Source organism: Myotis brandtii, unplaced genomic scaffold (genome assembly GCF_000412655.1).
Source record: "Myotis brandtii unplaced genomic scaffold, ASM41265v1 scaffold810, whole genome shotgun sequence".
Classification (NCBI taxonomy): domain Eukaryota; kingdom Metazoa; phylum Chordata; class Mammalia; order Chiroptera; family Vespertilionidae; genus Myotis; species Myotis brandtii.
Window position 1 is genome coordinate 1802583 of NW_005371274.1, and position 14081 is coordinate 1816663.

Here is a 14081-nt window from a genome sequence, read left to right on the forward strand (position 1 = left end):
CCCTAACCGGTTTGGCTCAGTGGATAGAGCATCAGCCTGTGGACTCAAGGGTCCCAGGTTCGATTCCGGTCAAGGGCATGTACCTTGGTTGCAGGCACATACCCAGTGGGGAGTGTGCAGGAGACAGCTGATCGATGTTTCTCTCTCATCGATGTTTCTGACTCTCTATCCCTATCCCTTCCTCTATGTAAAAAACCAATAAACTATATTTTTTTAAAAAAAGGGATAATGCCTAGGTTTCTGATATTATTATTTGGGTTAACAGAGATGTCTGCCATCTACTAAAATATGGAACACTGAAGAAAAAATATTTATAAGGAAGATCACATGCATGGTGCAACCCATCCTGATCCCAAGTATCCAGTTACCTAATTATCTGTTTTGAAGGTAATAAATAAATTTTTACAAGGGATTAGTTCTTCTTTAATTTGGAATATGCAGTGATTAGCATGGTATCATACTATGATATGAATGCAACAATATTATATAATACAGTAACGAATGCAACAAAATTTTCAAATATTTTACTAGCACATAAAAGTATATAAAATTTTTTAAAAGCTCAAATGATATTTTCACATTTATTAATTAAAATTTATTTTGAGTTAATGATTAAGATAGAGACAAAAAGGCATTCTGGTTTGAATACCATTTCTCAATAAACAATAGAATAATAGTATTTTCCTTTCAATCTATCAATTTTACCAAGTCTAAAACTGGGTAATACCATATGCTTACATATAGCATAGTATGCAAGCAGAAGAAGAAAAAAATACATGTAAGAATGTAACCTAGCTAAAGATCTTCACAGCTGAAACAAGGGAGCCCTCTCCTGTTCAAGTATTTATTAACATTAGACTGAATCTAACTCAATCTACCATTATCTACCTAATTTAAGTCTGAATACTCTAAGTTATAGCCAATCTGATTCTATTAGGGACTGAAAAAGCAATTAGCAGTAACCTTCATAATAGCTAATTATGTGGCAAGTACCAAGCAAACTGCTTACGTGTATTATCTCATTTCAACTTCTGAACAATTCTATGAGCTAGGTACTATTATCATGACCATTTACACATGAAGAAATGAAGGCTTAGAAAGCCTAAGGCAATGATGGCGAACCTATGACACCCGTGTCAGAGGTGACATGCAAACTCATTTTTTTGGTTGATTTTTCTTTGTTAAATGGCATTTAAATATATAAAATAAATATCAAAAATATAAGTCTTTGTTTTACTATGGTTGCAAATATCAAAAAATTTCTATATGTGACACAGCACCAGAGTTAAGTTAGGGTTTTTCAAAGTGCTGACACGCCAAGCTCAAAAGGTTCGCCATCACTGGCCTAAGGATTGCAGAGGAAGAAGTGACAGATTGATGAATTCGAATTTAATAATTATTTACTCAGTGTATGTGCATAGCACCATGCTAGATTCTGATAACACATATCAATCTCTATCATTTCAAGGTCATAAGCTAGTGAGAAAATCAGACCATAATTGAAATCATAGTGTTATAATTTTATACTGACTTATAGATTATGCATTATTTTAAAGCAGCAGTAGCCAACCGGTAGTCCGCGGACCACTGGTGGTCCGTGAGGTCCAAAAGGTTGGCGACCGCTGGTTAAAGGAAACCTTTGGAGCAGCGGTCGCCAACCGGTGGTCCGCAGACCCGAAAGGTTGGCAACTGCTGTTTTAAAGTGTTAAAAGTGCCTTTCAGATTACTTGATTCTCCACAATAAGCTCAAGCTGTACAGAGGCTAGATATTAACAACACCCCTACTTACATAAGGAAAGTAAAACTCAAGAAGTTCAGTAACTTGCTCAAGGTAACAAGCCTTTTAAGTGACAAATCCAGAAATTAGGCTTTTTGCAAAATATTATACCATCTGCCCAAAATGAATCAAAACCAATCTTATTCCTGAAACTCCTGTAAATTACTATAAATTCATATCTAAATTCTCCAATCAGATTCCTTTCAACAACTATAAAACAGAATTCTAAACGTATTCACCAATTACATTCTACATTTGAAACATATGGAAGATCACACTTCATTTTCAGAAATATGAGTAGATATCGTATCCTAATTTCCCTTTACCTTTGTCCTTTTTCTTAGAGGTCCCTTCTGCAGAAGATAATCTGGATTTTTTATGTGGTGACTCTTCACAATCTTTTTTGATTCTGTCCTTCCTTTTTTTGGACTTAACTTCTTTTCTCCTTTATGTTGAACAATATAAAATTAAAGTTAACTTTTTCAACTGACCTTTACAAAAATTAAAACCAATGAGAGAAAAAAAATAAGTTAAAGTACTTCCTTAAATGAGACTGTAAGTATTTTAGGTTAGGATATTATTTAGGACAATTCTGTAAGATAATAATGCCTGAAAATTCTGGAACAAAAATTATTGTTTATAAGTTCTATATACAAACCTAGTAAATATAAATCATAGTTTTACTGATTTCCTTCTTTTTATATTCTATTTAGCTATTTAAAAGAAAATTACAAATCTCATTTCTCTTCAAATAATTCATATCTACCTACACTTTGAAAAACAAATTCAGGAGAGACCAAGATGGCGGCATAGGTAAACATCGGAGACTGCTGCCGCAAACAACCACTTCAAAAATACAACTAAAAGACGGAACGGACATCACCCAGAACCACAGGAAGGCTGGCTGAGGAGAGACTCTTCAACTAGAAGGAAAAATAACAGCACACCGAGGCTCAGAGGAGGCGCAGTGTGGAAAAAACTCAGGTGCGGAGGTGCGCGCGCAAAGCGGGCTGGTGGCTGAGAGCGCGGTTGTCGTTTTCGGTCAGGGGGGAGTCTCAGACTCTGAGCTCCAGATACGGGCGAATCGCTGGGGACTCGGACCCAAACGGGAGAAGCGGGAGTGTCTGGCATCAGTTGGAAGGCAGCTTTCCCTCCGAGGTTTGCAGCGGTTCCGGGGGTTCTGAGAAGCAGAGCCTCTGGGAACAGGACTGAGGGCACCATAACGGCTCCCTCCGCCCGCCCTGTTGAGCCCGCCCCGCCCAAGCCCTGCGCAGAGCCATTTGCCGGATCGCCGCAGGCAAAGGCTAGATTAGCGCCCCCCCAGAGGACAGAAGTTTTCCCACTGCAGCAGACACAGCTGATTCTCACAGCCAGTCGGCCTGGTGGTCAAATCCCTCTAGTATTAACTACAACAATCAAGGCTCAACGAGAACAAGACTGCGCACAAAGACCACTAGGGGGTGCACCAAGAAAGCATAAAAAATGCGGAGACAAAAAAACATGACAGAAATGGAGGATATAGAGCTAAAAATCGCAATTTTGAGGGCTTGCAAAAATGTGCTAGAAGCTGTCAATAAACTTGAGGAGAGAGTCACGAAAACTAATGAGACCCTCGATGCTATGATAAAGAACCAACTAGAAATTAAGCATACACGGACTGAAATAAAGAATATTATACAGACACCCAATAGCAGACCAGAGGAGCGCAAGAATCAAGCCAAAGATTTGAAATGCGAAGAAGCAAAAAACACCCAACCGGAAAAGCAAAATGAAAAAAGAATCCGAAAATACGAAGATAGTGTAAGGAGCCTCTGGGACAGCTTCAAGCGTACAAACATCAGAATAATTGGGGTGCCAGAAGATGAGAGACAGCAAGATATTGAAAACCTATTTGAAGAAATAATGGCAGAAAACTTCCCCCACCTGGTGAAAGAAATGGACTTACAGGTCCAAGAAGCGCAGAGAACCCCAAACAAAAGGAATCCAAAGAGGACCACACCAAGACACATCATAATTAAAATGCCAAGAGCAAAAGACAAAGAGAGAATCTTAAAAGCAGCAAGAGAAAGAGACTCAATTACCTACAAGGGAATACCCATACGACTGTCAGCTGATTTCTCAACAGAAACTTTGCAGGCCAGAAGGGAATGGCAAGAAATATTCAAAGTGCTGAATACCAAGAACCTACAACCAAGAATACTTTATCCAGCAAAGCTATCATTCAGAATTGAAGGTCAGATAAAGAGCTTCACAGATAAGGAAAAGCTAAAGGAGTTCATCACCACTAAACCAGTATTATACGAAATGCTGAAAGGTATCCTTTAAGAAGAGGAAGAAGAAAAAGGTAAAGATACAAATTGTGAACAACAAACATGCATCTATCAACAAGTTCTACACCACCAATAAACAGAAAATTCTCTTAAAAATTAAAGAATATACAGAGTGGGGCAAAAGTAGGTTTACAGTTGTTTGTATGGAAAACCAAATTCAACAAAAAGAATCCACTGGTGATAGTTCTACACCACCAATAAACAGAAAATTCTCTTAAAAATTAAAGAATATACAGAGTGGGGCAAAAGTAGGTTTACAGTTGTTTGTATGGAAAACAATGCAACAATAAATATACAAGAATAAACTCTGTTTCATGTACTCACAACTGTAAACCTACTTTTGCCACACCCTTTAGTAAAACTATTATAGAATGAGGGTGGAAGGACGTATTGTTAACTCATATGTCTACTTTAGACCATTTATCTTTTTACTGCTGTAGCTTTATTTCTTCGAGGCCAGGTTTACAAGGTTATCGGTACCATGGTTGTCAAGCAATTGATTTTAATTGGTGAAAAAAAGCAATATTTAATAGGAAAAGGTGAGAATGCTGAAACTTAGAGAAAGGAAGATGAAGAGACAACAGAGATCATTACTTTTAAGAAACTTATTAGACTTTCCAAAAATTAAGGTTCTTATGCCAAACGTTATATAATACTATTTAAGACAGTAATAATTTTTTACTTCTCATAAGAATCATTGCAAGTTTAAAACAAAGTTTGAAAGTTAAGGTCAAATAAAAGTCTTTGATATTGTTCAGTATCATTGATACTGAGGGAAAATAATGATTTAGGCTATTCAAGTAATCTAAAAATTCTGCTAATTTTAAAAATTAAAAAAAAATTAATTATGTAGCCCTTGCTGGTTTGGCTCAGTGAATAGAGCGCTGGTCTATGGACTGAAAGGTCCCGGGTTCAATTCCGGTCAAGGGCACATGCCCAGGTTGCGGGCTCAATCCCCAGTAGGGGACGTGCAGGAGGCAGGCGATCAATGATTCTCTCTCATCATTGATGTTTCTATCTCTCTCTCTCCCTCTCTCCCTTCCTTTCTGAAATCAATAAAAATCTATTTTTAAAAAAATATTAATTATGTAATATTTATTTTTAGTATTTAATTGCTAAAATATTAGGTAGGGCACATTTATAATATAGCTGATTTTAAAATTAATATACTAACTTTGATATTTTATAAAATTGTAGAATATTACTCTCAGACTTTCAATTGTTATTCAGAACATGAGGCCTGACCACCACAATCCTGAGAGGTCACACTGATTTTGTCTGAACATCTTCAATGCCAGGGACTCCACTATGTTTAACTTACCATATGCCAGGCACTGTGTCAAGCACTTTACATGCACTTTCATGTGATCCCCATAATAACCTTAGTATCCTAATTTTTAGAGGTAATAAAATTGAGTCTTGCAGAGGTTAAGTAGCGTGCTCGTGAAGATGACTAGAAAGTGAAGTAGCTGAGAGGAATACACAGGGGACTGATTTCAAAGCCCATGATCTTATATCGACTGCACATTGCAGAATACTGATAGCCCTCCCCTACTCAATATGCAGACACATTCTAGTTCATTCGGTAGAAACCTGATTTTAACATAGAGGTTTATAATCCTTTGCTATGAATGACAAACTCCAATTAAAACACAGTTTAAATGAGACATAAGAATCACATTACGAAGATCTGCTTTATAATACAGTTTCTAAGAATATCATGGTATCTGAACATTGAATCCAAACTAAAAATTCTAGGATCTATCTATCATCCTGCACAAGCCTTCACATTTAAAACTGGTTGGCTAGATTAAGGCACCATGATTTTCCATTCCAGTTCTCTCGTTTATATGGCCATAAAGTGATGCCGATATTCTATGTAATCAACTAATTAAACCATCACCCCTTCAAATCTACATTTAAACATTCAGTGCAGATAAGTGACTATGTCCAAAACTACTAAACCTTAAAAATAGTATTTTAAAAGATAATATTACCTGTGATGAAAATTTAATTTAAAGGAACATTCTTGGCATAATCCTAAAAAAGGGAAAAAAGTCACACTGCTGAATATGAATAACTGCACTGCTACTCTACCTTTAGTATCATAAATTCTCATTTTCCCTTATATTCTTTACGATGAGAGGAAACAAATAATCTGAAAAAGCAATACAATTCTTTCCATATTATATATATAATAAAAATAATATTAGAATGCTTGAGGAATTGAAATTCTAACATTACTTCAGAAAAATGCACCCTCAATTTATTCTAAAAGCAATAGGCAGCATTAATGTGTATCTCACATCAAAATATCTGATAACAATAGTGAAATGCTCTAGGAGTTTTCAAATGGAAGAGGGCTGTTCAAAAAGTTCTACAATTGTGGCCTCTTGTTTTGTCTTCACCTCAGTTCAGACTAGTTGACTTTTCCTCATGAGCAAGCACTTCTAGGAGGAACTCAGAAAACAGTCTGTACTGGTGCGCATTCGGTAGCATACGGGGAAATTTATGACTTCTTTCTGGAGTAGGCAGAATACTCTGAAGGCACATTATTTAGGTCCTAGAGAAGGCTGCTGATACGATGAAGAGAAGCTGACATAATACCAGCTTAGGGGGGAAAAAAGAATGAATAATAGATTCTAAAACATGCATATTAAGAGAAACTACTATATTCTGGGGTGTAACCCTAAGCTTTTAAGACTGATATAAAGAACAATTATGCCTTCCTAAAGCTTTTTCTTTATTGACACAAAGAGTGTATTTATTATTACCCCCACCGCAACAATAGCTATCAGCTAATGTTAGATTGTACATTGCCTTTTCTGATACTATGCATTGCACTCTGCATTGGTGACATTCTCAAGTTAATGAGAAGAGGTCTTCACTTTACCAATGGCATTACATTTAACATTAGAACTGTTACACCCAAATGTCACCAGATTGCTGAGAATACAAAACTGTTTGGCTCAAACACTGACTTTGGGAAGCTCTGAGAAAAAGGGCACTTACAGGAAGAAACATTAAAATTTTGAATTGAGTCTTAAATTAGTCCATACATTTTAAAATCTAAATTATTAGATAAACTTTGAAGAAATGAATCATCTAGAGTCAACTTACTTAATTTAACAAGTGCATTTCTCTTTTCACCATGCTCAATATAACCAAAATTAACTTCCCAACTCTTTAAGTTGTCTTTTTTATCACAATATTTATTTCCACAGAAAAACTGGCCTGCAAAAAAGGAAGGAATTATTAGCTATGATAGTTGTGACAATATTCTATCTAATCTGGTATTATTGCTGAAATTTACTCTTAACATACATAAATTCTTAGTTCTACAAAGCAGCATTAATAAGCAACTGACCACAATAATTATAATATGTTCAACAAATGTGTATACAAGTATAAATTTAAAAAGCTGAAAGAACTGTTTTTAAAAAAATCAGTCCTAGCTGGTTTGGCTCAGTGGATAGAGCACTGGCCTGGGGACTGAAGGGTCCCAGGTTCGATTCCAGTCAAAGGCACATGCCCGGGTTGCGGGCTCGATCCCCAGTGCAGGAGGCAGGCAGTAAATGATTCTCTCTCATCATTGATGTTTCTAACTCTCTCTTCCTCTCCCTTCCTCTCTGAAATCAGTAAAATATATATTTTTTTAAAATCAGTCACAGCCAGTTGGTTGGAGTGTCTTCCCATGCACCAAAAGGTTGTGGGTTCAATTCCCAGTCAGGGCACATACCGAGGTTGTGGGTTCAATCGCCAGTTGGGGTGCGTGTGGCAGGCAACAGATCAACATTTCTCTCTCCAAAATCAATTTTTAAAAATTGATTTAAAAAAATCAGTCACAGAATTTTTGCTCAATAGATAGACTGTTTATATTTACAGAGAGAGTTTTAGTGTCCCTGTTAGGGAATCTTATACTTTGGAAAATGGTAATACTGAAAGAATATGTATACTCACTAATACCCTAAAAGAATAAATATATTTTCCAAAGTACATGCACATACATCTGGATGAATCCTTTTCAATATTTAATAATATTATTATAATTGATATTTTTAAGTATTAACATAATGGCATTTATTTTAGGTATCAGCATACAATGGCATTAAAAGCATATTTTAAAATCCTAGCACTTTGAGATGAAGTAGACAGAATAAGTAATCAAATCCAATGCTCTAAATTTTAGAATCACTTGACACTAAAATCAATACCACATTATCATATCCATTGTATATTAAAACCTTCTGCAAAAAAGAACTAATACTGATGATCCAAGAGAGGGAGGGCGGAAAGAAACTCACGAAATATTAACTTAGACAGAAAAAAAAAAAAACCCAAGATCACACTTTTATTTGTACAAACAAATAAAAACTTGTATCTTAATAATTGGCACCAGCAGGAACCTGAATTTTTCATAAAAATTAAATTATCAAAATGAATTTTGAAAATTATCAATCCAAAAGGCTGATAACTTTTCTAAATTGGCATTTTTACTTATTTCAAAAGAATACTTTATTCTGTACAAGTTCAGTAATGGTTCTATTGTTAAAACAGCAACAAAAATTGTACCTTTATAAATCATAGCAAAAGCGTTCTCTCCCCTTCCCAACTAATCTTTTCTTCAGTTAATTTAATTTCAAGAATGTCCATCAGGTTTTAAAAAGCAGCATTATTTACCATCATCTGAAAATTCTATTCAATGAAAGTACAAACATTTTTAAATGTGATCGACATTTCAATATATCTCATTGTTTTAGGTGAAAACAAACTAAAATGTGATATCAAGAAAAGCTTAAAAAGCTTTAAACTTAATTCCTACTGCTTAACTGCGTGTCCAATTTCACACCTGTCATAGACATTCAAATTTATAGAAGATGTATATAAACCACTTTGATGGCATAAACCTTTACTCATTTAAAATGTAACCTTTATGTTCAGTTATAAATTTTTTAAGTTAATAATTTAAAATTATTTCCTAAATGCTCCTCTGAAGTTTTCAGAGCATTAACATTAATTTTTATTGGAATTAAAAATGCAATTATCGATAAAAAGAGAATTTTATAGCATGACAGTGTAGCGATATTAAGTATTCAGAAAAATTTTGTGAATAGATTACAACAATGCATGAAAAAAGCATTTACTGACTGTCTACCAAATGTCTGTTCTTTTGTTGTAAGAGTAAATATTTGGGCTCAATCTCAGTGACCCCCCAAAAGAAGAACTAGCCTGTCCAAAAATTTTATTAGGCTCAAAGTGATATTTAATTTCTACTTTCAAAATGGTGATTTGATTGGAATACAGTAATACATTATTCCAAAAATTGACAAAGAGAAAAAGTCAAGTATTCACCAGTTGATATTTAACTTTAGAGTTAAATCTTTAACTCTAAACATTTTCTACTTATCCTCAATTGAATATTCTAAAAGCAAAAATTCTAAAGGTAAAAATCTAAAGCATTAATTATTTTGACCTCTGCTAGTAATACATCATGAGTATACCTTCTTTAATTTTACTTTTGTGGGTAATTATTCACTGTATACATTAGGAATAATCTTACCCAATGACTTCAACTCAATAATACAACAAAATAACCTTATCTTATTAAAATATAAAATTTTAAAGAAAAGGATTACCTTTTCCTGAAATTACTTCTTTTTCTACTCTCCACCTAAATCCAAACTGACAAGAAAAAACATTACATTTATGCCAGAGTAAATTGAAACATTATTTAAATTGTATATAAATCTAAACCCAGAGCCAACAATTGACATAATGACATTTATTAACCTAAAAATAAAACTAATTCCCATTATCATAGCTTTTTCTCTCCTTATAGGATTCCAGGTACTTAAAAATACATTTGAACAATTACCAATTTATCTATTAAGGAACAATCTTCTTTACTTTTAAAAGTTATAGATGCCAGGCCAAAAGATATCTAAATTAATTATATGTGTGTGTGTGTATAGATAGGTAGATAGATAGGTATCTCCTATGACCGACAGAAAAGAGAAAAGAGGTTATGGTACAGTAAAGAAGCAGTATACTACAGTGCAAACGTGTGCAGCTTTTGGAGTCACACTGTTTAGGTTTACTTCTTAGCTCTACCACTTAACAGCTATTTAATCTACTTGTTCCTGTTTCCTCATTTGTAAAGTAGAAGTAATACAAGTGTCTACCTCTTTGGGTTAAGAGGTTTAAATAATACATATAAAGTAGTTAGAATTGTACCTGGTATATATTATACCACCGGTTAGCACACTATGGCCCAAAGGCCTGCTGCCTATTATAAAGTTTTACTGAAACACAACCACACCATTCATTCATATGGTTCTTTTCCCACTACAACAGTAGAGTCTTAAACAGGAAAGAGTAATGGTACCAGTCTGGAGCCCTAAAGCAGAAAGATGTTAAACTTTCCTCCAGATTCCTAAACACAACTTTGTTGTTTGACTAAAAATGATTTTTCTCCACTGCCTTTTAAGATCTTTCACATTCATAAGCTAATTTACCATAATTCTAGTAATGGTGTAGTTTTCTACTCTGTTTACTTTTATAATAGCTAAAAGTTCAGTTCCAGAATCATGCAGACCCAAAGCAAGCTCTAACATTTGTTAAACAGTTCTGTGACCTTGGGAAAGTAACTTAACTTCTCAATCTAGTCCAGGGGTGGGCAAATTTTTTGACTCGAGGGCCACAATGGGTTCTTAAACTGGACTGGAGGGCCGGAACAAAAGGATGGATGGAGTGTTTGTGTGAACTAATATAAATTCAAAGTAAACATCATTACATAAAAGGGTACGGTCTTTTTTTTTTTTTAGTTTTCTTCATTTCAAACGGGCTGGATCCGGCCCGCGGGCCGTAGTTTGCCCACGGCTGATTCTAGTCTATTTCCTTATTATAAAAATCCTAATCTCACAGGTTGTTGTATTATTTTTTTAAATCATCTATTATTCGAATTAGGCAATTTTGTTGTTGTTGTTGTTTGTTAATCCTCACCTGAGGATATTTTCTCCATTGATTTTCAGAGAGAGTGGAAGGAAGGGGGAGAGAGAGAGAAACATCGATGTGAGAGAGACACATCAATTGGTTGCCTGCCCTGACCCAGGGATGTAGCCTGCAACCCAGGTACATGCCCTTGACCAGAATGAAATCTGAGACCCTTCAGTCAGTGGGCCAATGCTCCAACCACTGAGCCAAACCGGCTAAGGCAGGCAATTTTGTATTTCAAGTAAAAATGAGGGCACAACATCTTTCAAAATATTCTGATTAAAACCCAAAGAAAATAATATCTTCCCAGTCCAAGAAAAGAGAAATAAAAAGTTCGAAATAACTTTATTTTTAAACCCACACATGAATGTGAGGATTGCTTTTCATCCAACATATATTGGGATGTCTACTGAAGCACAAATGTGTAATGTAATAGTTTCCAAACTTTTTCTTTCATTCATTAATCTATTCAACAAGTAATTATTAAGCAACTACTTATTGGGCTTAGCACTCTACTGAGGATAGAGAATGGTAATTAAAAGTGTCTGTCACCACGAAGGTGACAATTGCAAATTTCCTCATATGAAAGATTTAGAGATTTTGTCTCGATATGTTTTTACATTCTTTCCTGAAGATATAAATTTTCCTGCTGATACATTGGATTAAACACTGGAGTTACTCAGGGCTTGGTGCTGAGCCTCTTCTTCTCACTCTACCTTCTAGCACAAAGTGCTCACACATGCAAGCAATAAGAGAAAGGGATCCTAACTTCCTGACAACTCAAGGTTCGATGCCATCTGCTTGGACTGAATTTCTAGTTCATTTATGCCAATGTTCTTTGGGAATGCTTGTTGTTCTCAGCTAAATCTAATCCTCACTGATGAAATGATCTAACCAAATTCTCAATGATGAAAGGAAAGAAGCAACAAAGAAGGAAATGGAGGTGTGGGACAAAGGTTGGAATTCACTAAAAATACCCTAACTAACTACTATATATGGTAGGCACTGAGCTAGGAGCTGGTTAATTAAAAAACGAATAAAACACTGTCTTTGGGTAAATAAAACTGTGAGGAAATGCATTCTAGCAAAGAAATCAAAAGTACTACTCTGTCTCCAACACCTCAAACATGGTATGCCAAAACACAGTCATTACCTTCCCCCCAAAAAAGATACCTTCCTATGTGTGGGGCAAAGGGTAGATGGGAAATCTCTGTATCTTCCCCTCATTTTGGCTAACTTAAAACTGCTCTAAAAAAAAAATAAAGTCTTATTTTTTTAAAAAGATCCCCCTCCCTCCATATTTCCTATTTCTCTAGTATTCACACTCAAAACATGCGAGTCGTATCTGATTTCTTTTTGCACTAACCCTTGTTCTTACTATTCATCATGTTCTAATAGGAAAATATAATTTGTTTTAAGATTATCCTCTCTAAAATATGATTTCCAGTAATATACTGTGGAGAATACAAATATTTAATTATTTACTAAGTATACACTCTTCCCTTAACTGGACTATAGGTTTGGCATTTTATTTTATTTTTTTGAACGGCAGACACCATGTGTTAATCCACAATACCTAGCCTAGTCCTCAATAATAAATGCTGAAAAACAATCAACAAATGAGTCACGGTCGAAAACGCTGCTTCATTATGTGCTGTTAGAAAGACCTATGTTTCACATTCAACTTGAAGTGTAGAAACTTTCAAGAAACTCCAACTGCTGTGGTGCTTTTGGATTCGATATGGCAATAACTAGTACAGAGATGAGAGTAATTCACATGAAACTGAGGAAGTCTTTGGGATACACCAAGTGCATAGGTTATAAAATAGACACTGCTATTATCTATAAGAATATTGTGAAGCAACCCACATGTTAAAGGCGCTACTGAAAAATTAAACCAACCACGGTTCTGAGATCTAACTATTTAAATGAAACCAAAATCCTTATAATAAATTTAAGACAGCTTTTTAAACAGATTGTCTTTCTTAATATAAATGTATACAATCCAAACATATAGATTTATGCAACATTCCCTCCCCTGCCATTTCAAATTGAGATCATATGTTCTTAGGTCACCTTCTCTAGCTACAAATGTGAAATATGAGATAGGAATAAAAATCCCTTTAATATTAACTAAAATAAGATGTAAAGTGGGAATGAAAATCTGCCATTACTAATTAGCTGATAAATTAATTTTACTGGAATAGACATTTCTGTAACAAAAGATGAGCATCTGCCTCTTTATAAATGATAATCAATTTGGAAAAAATAGTCAATCAATTTCATCTGTGAAACAAGACATCATTCTGCAGTGTCAAATTATTCATTATAATCACGAGAGGCTCTAGAGTCAATATGAAAACAGGATCCAGTAGCCACATGTGTTTAATTTTAGACTTGTTTGCCTCAGCTCACAAAGAAGCACCCTTGACTAAGAGACCCTTTATAAGTTACACAGCTGCAGAGTTAAATGGTCCAAATGATACTTTGTAGGTACAGGGCACTTTAGACTAGAATCTCATCTTTAAAAGAATGAGGGGGTAAGACAGTATAATAAAAAGTAACGCTCTACTTTTATAAGAACCTTCTTATAGAAATATTTGGAAGGCATACCTTATTTTCTTTGTATCTACTGAGATCTGCTATGCAGTATTCCTTGAATAATTTATCATAGTATTTCTTTGCAAGTCTTTTCTCCCTAGATTCATAAAAATATATAAATCTTCTTTTAGAAATTTAACCATAGTTTGCTACTTGGAAGCAATGTCAAATAAATAATGCATATGATATAAATATCTACACTAATAAAAGAGAAACATGGTAATTAGCGTACGACCGCTACCCTTCCCATTGGCTAATCAGCATATCCTTATGCAAATTAACTGTCAGCCAAGATGGCGGCCGGCAGCCAGGCAGCTGGAAGCGAACATGAGGCTTGCTTGCTCCAGTGACTGCAGACTCCAACGTTCCCCACCTGACTT

At 34.9% G+C, this 14081-nt stretch overlaps 1 protein-coding gene across 8 annotated transcripts in view; it reads right to left on the reverse strand.

Annotated features, from left to right (window-relative positions):
• The window catches only part of FRA10AC1 (fragile site, folic acid type, rare, fra(10)(q23.3) or fra(10)(q24.2) candidate 1), a 31480-nt gene that overhangs the window by 8316 nt on the left and 9083 nt on the right, over nucleotides 1–14081 (reverse strand). For 7 of the 8 annotated variants that reach the window (XM_005884053.2, XM_014531579.1, XM_005884051.2 and 4 more), the window contains 5 exons: nucleotides 13714–13798; nucleotides 9744–9789; nucleotides 7228–7341; nucleotides 6105–6147; nucleotides 2104–2222 (listed from right to left, as the gene is read on the reverse strand). In XM_005884053.2, the coding sequence (XP_005884115.1) occupies nucleotides 2104–2222; nucleotides 6105–6147; nucleotides 7228–7341; nucleotides 9744–9789; nucleotides 13714–13798 (407 nt within the window). The remainder of the gene's footprint in view (nucleotides 1–2103; nucleotides 2223–6104; nucleotides 6148–7227; nucleotides 7342–9743; nucleotides 9790–13713; nucleotides 13799–14081) is intronic. The other variant, XM_005884054.2, reaches the window with a different exon arrangement.